Raw genomic sequence first — 16,457 nt, 5'->3', positions numbered from 1 at the left:
ACACTATCCATGGACCTCTCTCCTTTCCTGTTACTCCTCTGCCACTTACTCCGAGGTCGTTTTCGGACTCTGCATCTGAATGAAACCTTGTTGGCCCTCCCTGCCACCCCATGGACTCACTTTTTACAAAACAGAGGTCCCTGAAAGATTAATGCTGACATTGAGGTCCCTTTGCCTGAAAGCAAAGGGGATGGTGGGGTGCAGCGAGCTAAGAAAGACAGACTTTCTCAACAGCCTTTAATTGATGGAGTCCCTTAGATCTTCATGGTTACAAAGATTTATTCTTTTTAAGAGGTAATATAAGGGCGTTATCAGCCAAGTTCCTGGTGTAACTGAGAGACTTACTAAAATGTTAGCACTAGATAAGTCTGATTACTTATTGATAAAATACATATTTTGAAAGCAATTGTTTTCATCGCAAACACTACCTCAGGATGTGCATTACGGCTTGAGCTGCTAACTTTGGAATTGGAGAACCCGGTTCGTGTATCGGCATCCGGTCAACATCCTGTGATTTTGGGCAAATCACTTAATCTCTCCGTGCCTACAAAAATTATTGTGACTCTGTATTATATAGCTGGTGTCAAGCAAAGCGCTACAAAACCTTCGGGTTGAGTAAGATCTACATAACCTACATATTCATAGTGCTTTTTGTCTCGGAGCACTGTAAATACTTAAGTCACTATTCTACACTGCCCTGACTAGGATTCAATTCTGTCCTATTCTGGTCTCCCACGCAGACACCTGCAAGTATTGGAGCGCTTTACATAAGCACCAGTTCCAGTGTACAAGGTCACATTCATTATTTAGGCATGGCAAGATTAGGTGATTTGCAAATAATCGTAGGATGTTTATACTGCATGTATTTTTCATTTCATTGTGTGCGGGTTATTTTATATGCAGTTGCATGAAGGCAAAAGAATAACAAAATGCTTACCGAATAATTTGTTCTTTTTAGCCACCTCTTTGACCCTGTCCCCACACCCAATGACCCCACCCACATGGCACTCAGGATCACAGCTCCCATACTTTTTTATGCACTTTCAGGTATGTTTATAAATGAAGACAGCACGGAAACACACCAAATAAATAAGGTAGAACTTCCAAGAGATTTAATTTACACTTCTTTGCTGAAGCATTTACATCCTCTGGGATTTAAGCCACGACTCTTTGGGGTGCCCCCCAGAGTTTTATGACCTCTGATATTGAAGGAGGTAGTGCTCTAAATGATTTACCATCTTCTTTATACACTTGGTAATGACAATATCAAAAGAGAAACTCCATTCATTTTGATGCTAAATCGAATACCAAAGAATATGAACAACAAAACAAACCAGCTTTACTGCATGAGCTAGCAAAAGTAAATCTGGAGACAAAGTAAGGTCTATAGTTTTAGAGCATAATCCAACTGATCAGCACGTATACGAAGTTCCCTACTCGGTTAAAAGGGAGTCTCTAGATCACAAAGACTATGTAACCACTGGGACAGCTGGCTGGATAGGACAACAGCGGAACATAGCATACCTCCTCTTTAGTAAACATCATGGGCTCGCACTCCATGTTGGGCTTGATGCAGCGGATGTAGTGTGGGGTGGTGCTGTGCAAAATCTGCATTAAACTTTCCAACGAGCTCTGTAGGAAGAAACCAAGAGGAATCAAAAAGTAAGCACTTTGTTGTGTACTACGTTTAAGCATCCCTTTTCAAAATGAAATGTGCATGGTTGCTTGTGTCTCTCTTGTGGGGCAAAAACCCTTGGGCAAAGGGGGCTGTTAGGTGTGTATGAAATCGTAGGGAATCAAGCATTTCTACTTGATATTTTCCCTGGTTTATTTGGATAATTATCCACGCAATTAGGCTGTTTGGCATTATCTACCCCAGATCTCTTGCTAGAAGCATGTTATGGCTACAAATAGGGATAAAGGATTGTGGTTGGGCAGCATCTTTGAAAGATGTTGGTCTTTGCATGACAAACTCATATATACCCCTGGGTGTCGGTACACGTAGTCGTGCGGCTCCGCGCACGTCATTGGCGTTGTAGTCGCCGAGATGACGTCGTCGGAGCTACTTGGACACGCCCGCGCGTGCTATCGTCAGTTCTGCATATGACTTTTCGCGCCAGGAATGCAGAGCCATGCAAGATACTGACCACTGGTGCATTGAAACTAGGGCCCTGAAAGGGTTGACCTTAATCCTAGAAATCAGTTTGCAGAACGGGGAGGATGGGTGGGGCGGTAAGGAATCTATCACTAACTAATGTTTCTTTCAGATATGGTTACCGAGAGTAAGTAATTTGTTCATGTGAAAGAAACACATTAGTGATAGATTCCTTACCTTAGAATAGATACCCTAGCCATACCAACCCCGGTGGTGGATCTGCGAACCAAAATCACACCAGAAAGTCACGGAGAACGGAACGGCCAGAGAAGCCGTCTCTCTGGACTTGACTGTCAAGGCAACAATGCTTAGTAAAAGTGTGCAGCGAGGCCCACGTGGCTGCCTGACAGATGTCTTGCAGGGGGACACAATGTCCCAATGCAGTAGTAGCTGCTGTCGCCCTAGTAGAATGGGAGCGCAATCCCACCAGAGGTTCCTTTTTAGCCAGAGAATATCATGCCTTGATACACAAGAAGACCCTGCGGGGAATTTCTTGGCGCCTACGCAGCCAACAAAGAGCTGGTCATCCACCCGGAACTGTTGTATGCCATTTAGGTAGAATGAGAGCGCACGTTTTGGGTCCAGACGGTGGAGCCACTCTTCCTCTCTGGAAGGGTGCGGCGGCGGGAAGAAAGTGGGCAAGGTGATAGTTTGCCCCATGTGGAAGGCGGTGACAACCTTTGGCAAGAAGGAAGGACAAGTGCGAAGCACAACCTTATCCGGATGAACCAACAGAAAGGGAGGCTTACAGGAAAAAGCCTGGAGCTTACTAACGCACCTAGCAAAGGTGATGGCAACCAGGGAAGCAGTCTTCAAAGTCAATAAACGAAGAGGACAGTTGTGATGTGGCTCAAAAGGAGCGCACATCAAATAAGCAATAACTAGATTCAAGTCCCACTGCGGCATAACAAATGGAATAGGAGGGAAAAGGTGTGTAATGCCTTTGAGAAATCTATTTACAACAGGGGACTTGAAAAGAGAGAGCTTATCAAGGAGCCTGAGAACGGCTGAAATCGCACAAAGGTAGCCCTTGATAGTGCCCAGAGCATAGCCCTGCTGGGCCAGAGAAAGAAGGAACAAAAGGACTTGTGAAAGAGGGGCAGAAAGGGTATCCACAGCCTTCGCTGTGCACCACACCACAAATTTGTTCCACCTGCAGGCTTATACCGATTTAGTGGAGGGACACCTGGCTGCCAGAATGATATCACAGACTCCAGGAGGCAAGTCAAATGAAACAACTGTTGCTGCTCAACATCCACGCATGTAGGTGGAGGCTGGACAGGTTCGGGTGGAGGACCATCCCCTGCTGCTGCGACAGAAGATCCTCCCAAAGATGCAGTCGGATCGGGAGATCCATGCTCATACTGAGTAGCTCGGGATACCAAACTCTTCGAGCCCAGTCTGGGGCCACAAGAATGACTTGAGCCCGGTCAAGCCTGATCTTCTTTAGCACTCTGAGTAGAAGTGGTGTAGGCGGAAAGGCGTACAATAGACGCAGCTCCACTCATGACAAAAAGTGTTGTCGAGCGAGTGCCGCCTTGGAAATTCCAACGCGCAGAAGAGATGACATTGTTTGTTCTCTTCGGTGGCGAATAGCTCTAACCAAGGCTCTCCCCACTGTTGAAAGAGACCTTGCGCCACCTCCGAGTGCAGACGCCATTCATGATCCATCATGCACCTGCGCCTGAGTTCATCCGCCCTGGCGTCCAAGTGTTGAACCGTCAAGGAAATGCCTTGACGTTGAGCCATGTCCAGAGATGAAGAGCCTCCTGACAGAGGGTCCACAACACCACCCCACCTTGCTTGCTGCAATACCACATGGAGGTGGTGTTGTCTGTGAACACCTGCACCACTTTTCCCTTGACAGAGGGAAGGAATGCCTTCAGGGCAAGTAGGATCGCCGGAGCTCCAGAAAGTTGATATGGAGCCTGGACTTCCCGCCAGAGACCAGGAGGTCTCTGATCTCCGCCTCTCCCATATGGCCGCCCCATCCCAGGAGGGATGCATCCATCACCACTGTGTGCTCTGGTTGGGGAAGGGAGAGGGATCTGCAGGTGACCCAATGTTGATTTGTGAGCCACAACTGCAACTGCTGAGCAGTGCCCTCCAAGATCTGGACATGCTCAGACAGGTCCCCTTGATGCTGTGCCCACTGGAACTTCCGGTTCCATTGCAGAGCCCGCATATGCCATCTGGGATGATTGGTCAGCAGGATGCAGGAGGCCATGAGGCCCAGCAGCCTCAAGGTCATCCTGACCAAAACCCAGGACAAGGGCAGAAATATCGTTATCATAGCCCGAATTTCCCAGATTCGCTGTTCGGGAGGATAAACCCGAAACTGCGCCGTGTCCAGAATCGCTCCGATAAAGAGGAGCTTCTAAGAGGGAACCAGGTGCGTCTTCGGCATGTTGATGGAGAACCCCAGCAAATGCAGGAGGTCGGCTGTAGTCTGGAGGTAGGAGACGACTGCCTGGGGCGAGCCCGCCTTCAACAGCTAGTCGTCGCGATAGGGGAACACTGAAACCCATGATCTGCGCAGATGAGCTGTGACCACCACCATCATCTTTCGTGAACACCAGAGGGGCGCTGGTAAGGCTGAAAGGGAACATGGTGAACAAAGTGCTCGTGGCCTACTGTGAACCACAGGTAACGGCGGTGGGCCGGCAGGACGGGGATATGAAAATAGGCGTCCTGCAAGTTCAACACTACCATCCAGTGTTGTGGGTCTAGGGCAGAGAAGACCTGTGCAAATGTGAGCTTCTTGAACTTCTCCTTCCAGAGGAAGTGTTTAACGTTCTGAAAGTCCAGGATAGGACGCAGGCCCTTGTCCTTCTTTGGAACCACCACGACCTACTTCTGGCGTCGGAACTTGCTCAATTGCCCCCTTGGCCAAGAGGGCCGCAACTTCCTGTTGGAGAAGTACCAAGTGATCCCCCGACAAGTGGTGGTACTGAGGTGACATGGCTGGAAGGGTAGTCTCGAAGGGGAGGGAGTAGCCCCTTCAGACTATCTGCAAAACCCACCTGTCCAAGGTGATGGTGCGCCAGTGGGGGAAGGTGATGGCGAATCCTGCCACCCACTAGCGTTTGGTGAGCCTGAAACACCAGACTACGAAGGTTTGGAGGCAGTGGCGGCAGGGGAAGTGGTGGATTGACCCGCCCGCTGGCCCCGTGACCCACCTCTGTGGGTCTCATGTCCGTGCTGAGACTGTTGCTGCGTGTTGCTGAAAGGCCTAAGTACTTGGCTGTAGCCCGTGATTCCTTAAAAACGCTCCAACGCACTGTCTGCCTTGTGGCCAAAAAGGCGAGTGCCATCAAAGCGCATGTCCATCAGAGTGTTCTGGACATCTCCGGAAAAGCCAGTTGTCCTCAGCCAGGCGTGGCGGCGTGGTGCCACTGTCGTGGAAATCACCCTGCCCAGCGAGTCGGCGGTGTCAAGGCAACAACAAATTGTGAACTTGGCTCCATCTCTCCCCTCAGCAATAGCTTGGGAGAGCACCGTCTGGGCCTCCTCCGGACACTGAGGCAGCACCTGCGCAACCGTGTCCTACACAGAATGGGAATAACGGCCCAAGAGGCATGCAGTGTTCACAGACCGCAGCCCTGAACTGGCGGAAGTAAACCGTTGGATTCCCGATCCGGATGTGAGGAAGGTAATACGCTCGGGGACGCAGAGGCTTGGACATCTTAGGGGTTGGGCGTTGGGGGAGGAGAATAGGGTCGCCCGGGGCCGGGCAATGGAGTCGGGCCACGTGCTTATCCACAAGTGCTCCTGTGTTGGGCTGGACCAGGTGCCCAAAAAAAGAGCCGAAAGTGCATTAAAGGGCAACAGCGGCTCCGTAGAGGAAGACGCTGGCCGGTGCACTTCTGTCAGGAGATCGAGGTGAAGCGCCTTGGCTGCTCTATGCAATACCACAGAATATGTACCACCCTCCTCCGTAGCCACGGTAGAAGGAGACAGTGTGCCAGATTCTGGAGTAAAATCCATGTCACCTGCATCCTCCAAATCCTCTTCCTAGTCCTCCCCTTCCTCCCCAACCAGCCAGGCAGGCGAAAAAGAGGGAGGCGGATGGAGAAAGGGACAGGAATTCCCCATCGGCGTCCGTATTGCGTCGTTCAACACCTATCCGGGTCCATCTCCACGTCGGGTGGAAGCCGGTGCTCATGGAGCCAGCCGACGCCGGTGGCAGTGCCGTAGACGTCGATGTGGGTGGAGGACGTACGAGGCCATGCGACATAGGCTGGGATCCATGCATGGATCCATGGGGGTCTCGTGGCGTCGAGGCCGTAGTCGTGGAGCCAGGGACGAAGAAGAGCGAGGACCCCCATTCGGACTCGCAGGCCGAAGGTGTTCCAGTGGGGCCTGATGGGCCAAAAAGGCAGACCAAAGCTGACAGGAAGTCCTGTAGCTGGGCCGGAGTCGCCTACTGACCCAGGAAGGGCAGGTAGGCCGTCGGCAACAGCGCAGGCTCCGCCGGAGCCTAGGGGGTGGCACCACCCGCACCCTCAGCCATGTCACGCGACAGGCTAGGGGAATGCGAAGAGAGACAACAATTCTTCGACCTTTTGTACTTCGCCTTAACCGACTCTGAGAGCGAAGACTTCATTGAACGATGGTGATGGCGGCTCCGCGACCTTCCACGGGACCAGGACCTTAACGGCATGGAGCCGACTCCCGGGCCTCCAGCAACTTTCGGGACCGTTCCCGCAAAGTTTTCGGAGCCATGGCCCGGCATTCGGGGCACAACTCTGAGTGGTGGTCCCGCCCCAGGCAGTAGAGACACTCATGGTGCAGGTCCATCATCTACATCGTGCGGGGGACAAGCCGCGCAAGACTTAAAACCTGGCTTCCATATACACCAGGAGTCAAAGAATCAAAAAACAGAGACAAAAGTCCCAAAGATATCTCAGTCAAAAAGTGGATTTGCGCTTACTGGCGCCGAAAAAGAAAGAACTGACGTCAGTGCGCATCTAAGTAGCTCCGACGTCATCTCAGTGACTACGACGCCAACAACGTACGCGGAGCCGCACGACGCTGCCTACCGATGTGCAGGGGTACTGCTGAAGAAAACGTTCCGATCCAGTCTGACATCTGGGAGTAATTCTAAGGTAAGGAATCTATCACTAACGTGTTTCTTTCAGATATAGTGTTACATAGACGTACAGTTTGATGACTGCCTGTGATGTAACAAACAAGCTATAGACTTAAATGTCTGAGAATAGTGTTCAGATCGCAGCCCTAAGGGAAAAGTGTGAGGATGAGAGGATAATCAGGATTAACAGGGAGAAAGATAAAGTATGAAGCAAACAATTTGTGAAATAACTTTTGTAAAGCAAATGACCAATTCTTCTTAAAAGAACAACAGTTGGGAAGTATGTAGAGGAAAGCAGGTTGACTAGTCCTCTGACCTCATCACCTTCTTTGCCTTAATAACCCTGTTGTATGGTTCCTACTATTTCAATACGACTGTGCATCTGTGTTACTACATGTCTGCAGTTTAGTGGTATGACCACTAGTATTGGATTAGCCATTTGAATATGTGAAATTCAGAGAAGGTAACTATAGTGGGGTGATCCTCTGAAAGGTTCAAGCTTGAACAACCTACAGGAAGAAATAGGGGGTTCCCTATTTTGCTGAGGAAGATTGTTTGCATAACACCACAGACATCTCCGTTTAAATGGTGAGTAGTGTCTTTGGGCAGACAAAAGAAAACTTAGAGACCCATTAAATAAGTACCTGACCTAGAACGTTGGTGGTGCCATGTTGTATGGTTCTTACTATTTTAGCAGGCTGTGCATTTGGGCAACATACGCATAAAAACTACGTGCGACTGAGTCAGCGCATACCAACAGACTATGTTGACCTAATTACTGGCTAGCTCACAGTGCACCATATAGACCTCTAAACCTTACAAGGTACTGGATGGTGTCTGCAACCTCAGAACATGGCAACCCTGATTCCTCAAGGTGATCGTGGGAATAGATCTACCCTTTCGTTGTTAACTCATGCATGCCCAAAGGGAGACACAAAAGTACACAAGGTGGCATTTCAAATATTTATTGAAGCAATTGGACTATTGTGTAAAATGTGTGTGCTGCAATGAATAATAAAATGAAGCAAAACAATGTTACCAGTATTACAGCAATGGTGAACAGAATAAGCAATTCAACCATGGTACATTTGCATTGATTATATGAATACTTAAAGTTGTACTCCTACATAGCACTGCCTATCCTATAAAACAAAGGGTGGGCAGGTCTGCCAAAATACCTTGGAGTGGTCCAACTCCTCATTTACCTACGGGTGAGAGTTTTGTCATCTGGAAGACAGTCTGGGTGTAGAGCAGACTGACATCCTTCTCAGGATAGTGACAGTATTCAGCTGGGCTACAGTTCCTGCTTTGGGCGTCCTTGACAACTCCTCGAAATGCTCCTCTGTCTAAACAAAGGCTTGGTGCAGTTTATATAATTAACTTGACCCATTTGTTCTATGCCAAAGCTCTGACCCAACTGTCACTTAATTCTACCCACTCAGAGCTGCCATTGAACAGACAACCAACAACATTTTGCACAGTGTACCTATTCCTCGTACAGAATGTTCAAGGCCTGATAATGTGCCAACGAATGAGTGTAAGTAAGGAAAATGCTACTTACCAGTATGCATCTGTTCTTGGCATGTGGAGCCGTATACTTTTGCATAGATCGCCATCTGGTGTTGGGCTCAGATGTTTGCACTTTGTTATTGTAGAAGTCTTTGTAGTCACAAGATAGGCGACTGCTCCTTTGGTTAGCAGGGCGCATGGGCATCGACTCCCATCTCCAGATTGTTTTCGCCATAAAGGGTAATGATGGAGTTAGTAAGAAATAGAAAAAGATGTCCATGTGTAATGTTTCTAAGTGAGATAGTACTGCAACACATATAGGTATCCAGGGAGGTGGGTGGGCATATGCGAATCTACAGCTCCACATGCCAAAAACAGATGCATACTGGTAAGTAGCATTTTCCGTTCGAGGCATATGAGCTGTAGATCGTATAATTTTGCATAGACTATATAGCAGTTCTGTTTTAGCGGTGGCTACCTGTATGTGTTGAAGTAGTTTGAAAAAGTGTTCTTAGTACAGCCTGGCCCAAACTAGCTTGTTTTTACTTCACATCTACACAGTAGTGTTTTGTGAAAGTATGCAGTGTAGACCATGTTGCGGCTTTGCAAATGTCATCCACAGGGATGTTTCCTAAGAATGTCATGGATGCCCTTAGCTTGCATGTGGAATGCGCTTTAGGGAAAACGGATAATGTACGCTTTGGTTTTTGTTAGCATAGTTGGATGCATTTAACGATCTAACTGGCAATTCCAGCTTTTGATATAGGATTGTCCTTATGTGGTAGTGAGAAAGCTACAAAGCTGAAAGTTTTTATCCTTTCAACGTAGTAAAGAATAGCTCTCCTGACGTCAAGCGTATGAAGAGCCCATTCTGCTACTGCTTTTCTGGTTGAGGAAAAAAGACTGGGAGCTCAACAGACTGGTTAAGATGAAAAGCTGAAACTACTTTAGGTAACAATTTAGGGTTTGTCCTAAGAACCACTTGTTGTGATGTATTTGCAAAAATGGCTCTTGTATGGTTAATGCCTGGAGTTCACTCACTCTTCTAAAAGATGTGATCGCCACAAGGAAAGCTACTTTCCATGTGAGGAACTGTAACTCACATTTATGTAAAGTTTCAAATGGGGGACCCATGAGCCTAGTAAGGACAATGTTTAGATTCCATACTGGAGAGGGTGGAACTGTGGGATGAATGATCCTTTTAAGGCTTTCCATGAATACTTTGATGGCAGGTACCCTAACCCCTAAACAATGACAAGTGTTGTCTGTTTTGTAGGTAAGCTGCTATAGCAGCAAAATGTAATCATATGGATGTGTATGCTAGATTACGTCTTTGTAGATGCAGGAGATAACAAATAATGTTTTGAATTGAAGCATCTAGTGGATTGATTGTGTTGTTATTGTAGCAAATCACAAATCTTTTCCATTTAGCTGCATAGCATGCTCTAGTGCATGGGTACTCACAAACTTTCGCTCGAGGGCCAAAATTATGGTGTGGTTTGTGGCCAAGGGCTGCACCAATGGGCATGGGGTTAGTTGGGGGCGGGGCTAGAGAAAAAAATCAAAATCTTTCCACAAAAAATCAAAGTAGTACCGTAACAACTATGAGTGACACTTTCCCCCAAGCAAAATCAAGCAAAATGAAAAGAAATGCGTTACTTACCTGTAACTGCAGTTATCCAGTATTGGTATCTTTCATAGATTCACATGCCTGAATCATTTCCCGTAGTCGGTTTGGGAGTCCCCGGTACATAAATAAAGTAATGTCTCATAGATATATATACATAGTAGTAGGCCAGAGATCTCTCATTAGTAACATATTCATGTCCTTTTGTGAAATGGACCAAAGTTTGGAGAAGAGCCAATCAGCTATCACCACCCTCTGGAACCTTCCTGGAAGGAGCTCTGGTCCCTCAGATTTTCGTAAGCACAGTGCGAAGTAATTGTATTACTGAGAAAACTAAAGTGAGCCCTTCCAGGGGGAGTGGGTGGGTTGCATGTAAATCTATGAAAGATACCAATACTGGATAACTGCAGTTACAGGTTACAGTTACAGGTTAACAACTGCTACCTTACCTTTTCCCTCCTGAGGCGGAAGCCGGGAGGTCTCCTCTCTATTCTTTGGCAATTTTAAGCGAGTGTGTTTGACTTTCGTGCTTGTCAATTTTATTTTATTATTGTGCAGCCTAGGATCGCGCTTGTGTTGTAAGCGTGCCGCTGCCTTGCCTCAGACTTCCCAGCGCTTGTAAGCGCTTCGCCTGCTCCCTCACCCTTGCTTGGGGTTTTAGACCGCCCTCGGCTGAGTATTGACGCCGAGGGCTGGGATCTCATTTCGGCCGCCATCTTGGGGGTAGGACTCTCCGCCCTCGCGCTCTAGTAGCGCTATAAAAAGCTCCTCCCTCCCTCCGCGCAGCGGACGCGTAATGCGGACGCGCCGGATCTGCGCCGGAGTCGTGCCAGAGTCCTGCCCGTCTGCGCCCGTCAGCGTCCCGGAGGCGTACGGCGTGGGAGGTACTCTTGGCTGTTATTTTCGTTTCTTGGCCCCATTAGGTTTTCTTACTCCACTCAGGAGCTTTACTCCCTGCGCGCCGTGGACGCCACCTGTCACTCAGTATTTCCTGGCCGTTATAGGGGTAAACATAAGTGCCCTGTTTGTAAATGGCATCCTACTAGCAACCTCCCTCCCATCCGTCCCGTTAAGGACTCCAGCATTAAACATCTTTGCCTACTCCTTAATACGAGGTCGTTGCATAGACACACTCAAGAGATCTTCGATCTCCTCTCTACGACCAGTCCTACTTGTCTGATGCTCACTGAGACTTGGCTCAATGAGTCCTCCCATCCGGACATAGTGGCAGCCATTCCCTCTGAGTATATCATCCATCGACAAGATAGAGACAAGGGAAGAGGGGGAGGAGTCGCCCTAGTTGTGAAAAAATCTCTCACGTGCACGGTTACGCACACAGACACCATCGCAGGTGCCGACTCTCTCGCCTTTACCCTTTCCCTATCACCTCATCAAGCAGTAAAGGGTCTCGTAGTTTACAGGCCTCCGGGTCCTGTGGGATCTTTCTTTGATGATCTCCAGCAGGCTTTGTCTGCTCTAGTCCTGAGATCTGAGCAGTGCCTATTGGCTGGAGATTTCAACTTCCACATGGATGATCATCAAGATCAAGATGCTATTAAGCTGCTGGATATTACATCTACCTTGGGCCTGTCCCCTTATATCTTCGGCCCGACCCATGACAAAGGTCATACGCTTGACCAGGTCTTTTCCACTTCACCTATTATGGCTATTACACTTCTGCCAGTAGTTTATTTATTATTTATTTATTTTGAAAGTTTTATATAGCGCGAACAAGATCTTTGCAGATATCAGAGCGCTTTACAGAGGAGGGGTACGAACATGTGAGTGCATAACCATTGGGGTGGGGGAGGTATATGAGGGAGCAAAGACAAACAGATACATCAATAATGATAAAAGTACAAATAAGTGGTAGCATAAACAATCACTTAAGTCAATATCACAAGTCATACAAAAATGCAAAGGGTTCGAACAAGTAGTATAGTTTGGTATCGAGTCTTTGAAGGTAATCCCCAGTAGTAATTCAAGTGCATTTAGCCATGAGGATAGCTTTTACTTCTTTCTTAAAAAGTATGGTAGAGGAGATGAGCCTGGTTTCAGGAGGGATTGAGTTCCAAATACTGGGTGCCATTCCTGAGAAAGAGCGTTTATAGGTTTTTTCCTTCCGGAATCTTCTAGGCTTTAACAAAAGATTGTTTGTGCCTCTAGTGTTTCTGGAGCCTCCAGAAATCGTTAGCTTCTGAGCGGAGTATCCAGGTGAGCTCAGGTGGACAGCCTTGTGCGTCAAGCAAGCGATTTTTAGATGTATTCTGGCTTCAAAAGGCAGCCAGTTCAGGGATTTCAAGTCAGGGGAAATGTGTGAGTGTTTTTTTGATCCAGTGATGAGTCTCGCTGTGGCGTTTAGAGAAGCTCTTATGGGTGCCGTAGTAGCTAGGGGGAGACCGCAGAGGGCGATGCTGCCGTATTCTATTCGCGGGATGACTAGTGATTGTACCGCAGTTTGGAAGTCTTTGGCTGGAAGGAAGGGTTTAAGTTTCCTTAGGGTATTGATTTGGTAGTTTGCTCCCTTAGTTGCTTTGTTGATGTGTTCCTGCATGTTAAGATTGGTGTCAAGTGTTATGCCTAAAGATTTTGCTGAGTCCACGATGGTGGGTTGAACATTGAGTGCCGTTAGGTGTTTACGCCAATAGTATGGTCCGACCATTGTCTCGTCCATTTCCAAATATCTGCCACTGAGAAACCAGCTGTCAGTGCTATGAGACATCAGGGCAGTAGCTACAGGGCGTACCATCGGGTGACACCAGATCTGTTAGCTCAGGCCCTGGTGGACCACCCTCTGTCCTATACTGGTGATCTGGATAATGACCTTGACATTCTGCAGTCCTGGCTCTTAGCTAGACTGAATGAGCTAGCCCCATTACAGCCATCTAGATCTGTTACCCAACGGATTTCAGCCCCATGGTTTACGGAGGAACTGGCCCATTCCCGTAGACAGTGTAAAGTCGCCGAACGGGCGTGGAGAGCCCATTATGATACTGAGGCTAAACAGATTTATAAATCCATGATGAAATCCTATCATGATCTAATCCTACAGGGCAAGAAATGCTACTTTGCCAAAAGAATTGAGGAAGCGGCAAACTCCTGCAAGGAGATTTTCTCAATTGTTCGAGAATTTACTACCCCGCGTTCACCCTCAGTACAGGATGCTCCGGCTGAGACCTGGGCCAACACCATTGCTAATTTTTTTACCACGAAAATTAGGCAAATACAGGACTCTTTTCCTCCAAGACCAACAGCTGACCCTCTGACTCTGCCGAACGAGACAGTTCATCTGTCTACCTCGGGCCCAGCTCTGCTAGACTTCCCGCCCCTTACGGTATCCTCATCCCTAGCTTTGATGAGGAACCTTAAATCTGGCTCACCGCGCGATCCTTGCCCAGCAAAATTTCTAGCGAGAATGGCAGATGTTGTCAACCCCATAGCCAATCCCATTCTCAACCTCTCCTTGAGTCAGGGAGCTTTGCCACACCCCTGGAAACAGGCTATGGTTATTCCTCTCCTTAAGAAGCCCAACCTGAACCCAGAAGCCCCGTCCAATTACAGACCGATCTCGCTCCTCCCAGCACTCACCAAAATCTTAGAGAAACACATTCATAGCGTGCTCTCTAACTTCCTGGAGTCGAATGAGCTACTCCATGAGTCCCAATCGGGCTTTCGATCGAACCTAAGCACCGAGAGGGCGCTCTTGGAAGTCTCTGAGATTGTGAAGGAGGTGCTGGATGCCGGAGGCAGGGTGATGTTAGTCATGTTAAACCTGTCGGCGGCGTTCGACACCGTCCCCCATGAGGACCTCCTCACTAGGCTACATGACATCGGTCTAGGGGGGACGGTGCTCAACTGGTTTCGCTCCTTCTTAGCCAACCGCCGACATACGGTCTGGGTCTCATCTGGATCCGCCGAAATGCCGCCATTGGGAGTTGGAGTTCCTCAGGGCTCAGTATTGAGCCCTACTCTATTTAACATCCTCATGACCCCTCTGGCGACATTGGCGGAATCCTATGGGGCCCGGATCGTCTCATATGCTGACGACACCCAGCTTCTTTTCACCTGCCGCAAGAGCGAAGATTTCGATGGAGAAAGTATCCGTAAGTGCCTTGGGGCTGTTTTTAACTGGTTCCAACTGAACAGCCTCAAGTGCAACTCGGATAAATCTGAGATACTTTTCTTCGGATGCCCATCGGAACCGGATTGGCATGGTTGGTGGCCCGCCGACATGTTCCCCCCAGCTCAGTCATCTAAATGGGCTAAGAACCTGGGAGTTAAAATTGACAACGAGCTCACGCTCAAATCCCAGGTGGCTACTCTTACAGGGACGTGTTTCGGGATCCTCAGGATGCTCCGAAAGTTCTTTCCTCTACTTTCTGAGGAACATCGGAGGATAACTGTACAGGCACTCATAGGATCCAGATTGGACTATGCTAATGTTTTGTACCTGGGTCTGCCGGAATATCTTTTACAGCGCATGCAGGTGACCCAGAACGCTGCAGCACGAGCGATTTTTGGCCTGCATCGCCGTACTAGTGCCTCTAACCTGCTCCAATCCCTCCATTGGCTTCCTATACGGAAGAGGATAATGTTCAAGGCTATGACTCTAGCCCATAAAGCCCTGCATGCCAATGGTGCAAAATACCTCCAGAAGAGGCTGGACTTTTACCGGCCTGCACGATCTTTAAGATCGGAGTCACTGGCTCTGGCTGTGGTGCCACGTATAAAGAGGGCCCGACTGGGCGGTCGGTCCTTCAGATTCCTTGCCCCCCAGCTATGGAACTCCTTACCGCTGTCCCTGCGGGCCACATCTAATCTGCTTGCCTTTAGGAAGGGTCTAAAGACTTGGTTGTTCTCTGGTTAGCGCGCTTTCCCCTTTTTAGCCTCTGTCTTTTTTACTGTTATGTTTTTCCAGTCTTTTTTTGGGTCTGGAGCACAAAGCGCCGGGACACTCCTTTGGAGTAGCCGTTGAGCTATACAAGACTCATATAACATAACATAACACCTTGGCTGCTAGGGGGTTTTCCCGTCCTGTGCTGAACATACATGATCCCCATTGTTCATGACAAGGTCAACTCGTCATAAGCACAGGGCAGGTAAAACCCATGACGAGTTGACCTTGTCATGAGCACTGAAGGGGATAACATAACATAACAGGTAAATAAAGCATTTCTTATCCAGTATTAGGGTATCTTTCATAGATTCACATGCCTGAATCAGAGTAGTCAGCAACGATAAGCACATTTCGAATGGTACAGTATGAAAAACACCAGATTGTAACATATCAATGTGAAGCATAAAAGGTACCAAAATGCAATATCGGAGAGAAATGTGCATGCATACAAGAGGACGGTGGGATGAAGAGAAAGGCTCACCTCTAGTGAAATAGATGACGGAGCACTGCTTGTCCCATTGCTGCATCTTTCATGAGTTCTGTATCCAAGCAGTAATGTTTGGTGAACGTATGCGGCGTTTTCCATGTCGCTGCTCTGCAGATGTCTGTAATGGGCACTCCAGCAAAGGACCAAAGTTTGGAGGAGAGCCAATCAGCTATCACCACCCTCTGGAACCTTCCTGGAAGGAGCTCTGGTCCCTCAGATTTTCGTAAGCACAGTGCTAAGTAATTGTATTACTGAGAAAACTAAAGTGAGCCCTTCCATGGGGAGTGGGTGGGTTGCATGTAAATCTATGAAAGATACCAATACTGGATAACTGCAGTTACAGGTAAATAACGCATTTCTTATCCAGTATTAGGGTATCTTTCATAGATTCACATGCCTGAATCAGAGTAGTCAGCAACGATAAGCACATTTCGAATGGTACAGTATGAAAAACACCAGATTGTAACATATCAATGTGAAGCATAAAAGGTACCAAAATGCAATATCAGAGAGAAATGTGCATGCATACAAGAGGACAGTGGGATGAAGAGAAAGGCTCACCCCTAGTGAAATAGATGACGGAGCACTGTTTGTCCCACTGCTGCATCTTTCATGAGTTCTGTATCCAAGCAGTAATGTTTGGTGAACGTATGCAGCGTTTTCCATGTCGCTGCTCTGCAGATGTCTGTA

The 16,457-nt window shown here is 48.0% G+C and overlaps 1 protein-coding gene across 2 annotated transcripts in view; it reads right to left on the bottom strand.

Annotated features, from left to right (window-relative positions):
- The window catches only part of MYO19 (myosin XIX), a 603,741-nt gene that overhangs the window by 207,027 nt on the left and 380,257 nt on the right, over positions 1-16,457 (bottom strand). For both annotated transcript variants that reach the window (XM_086954910.1, XM_086954911.1), the window contains one exon: positions 1,525-1,632. In XM_086954910.1, the coding sequence (XP_086811036.1) occupies positions 1,525-1,632 (108 nt within the window). The remainder of the gene's footprint in view (positions 1-1,524; positions 1,633-16,457) is intronic.

The sequence above is a fragment of the Lissotriton vulgaris genome, chromosome 2_1, assembly GCF_964263255.1.
Source record: "Lissotriton vulgaris chromosome 2_1, aLisVul1.2, whole genome shotgun sequence".
In the NCBI taxonomy this organism is placed as follows: Eukaryota; Metazoa; Chordata; class Amphibia; order Caudata; family Salamandridae; genus Lissotriton; species Lissotriton vulgaris.
The sequence above is the reverse complement of the archived record's forward strand: the minus strand, read 5'-3'. Positions and strand labels throughout refer to the sequence as shown.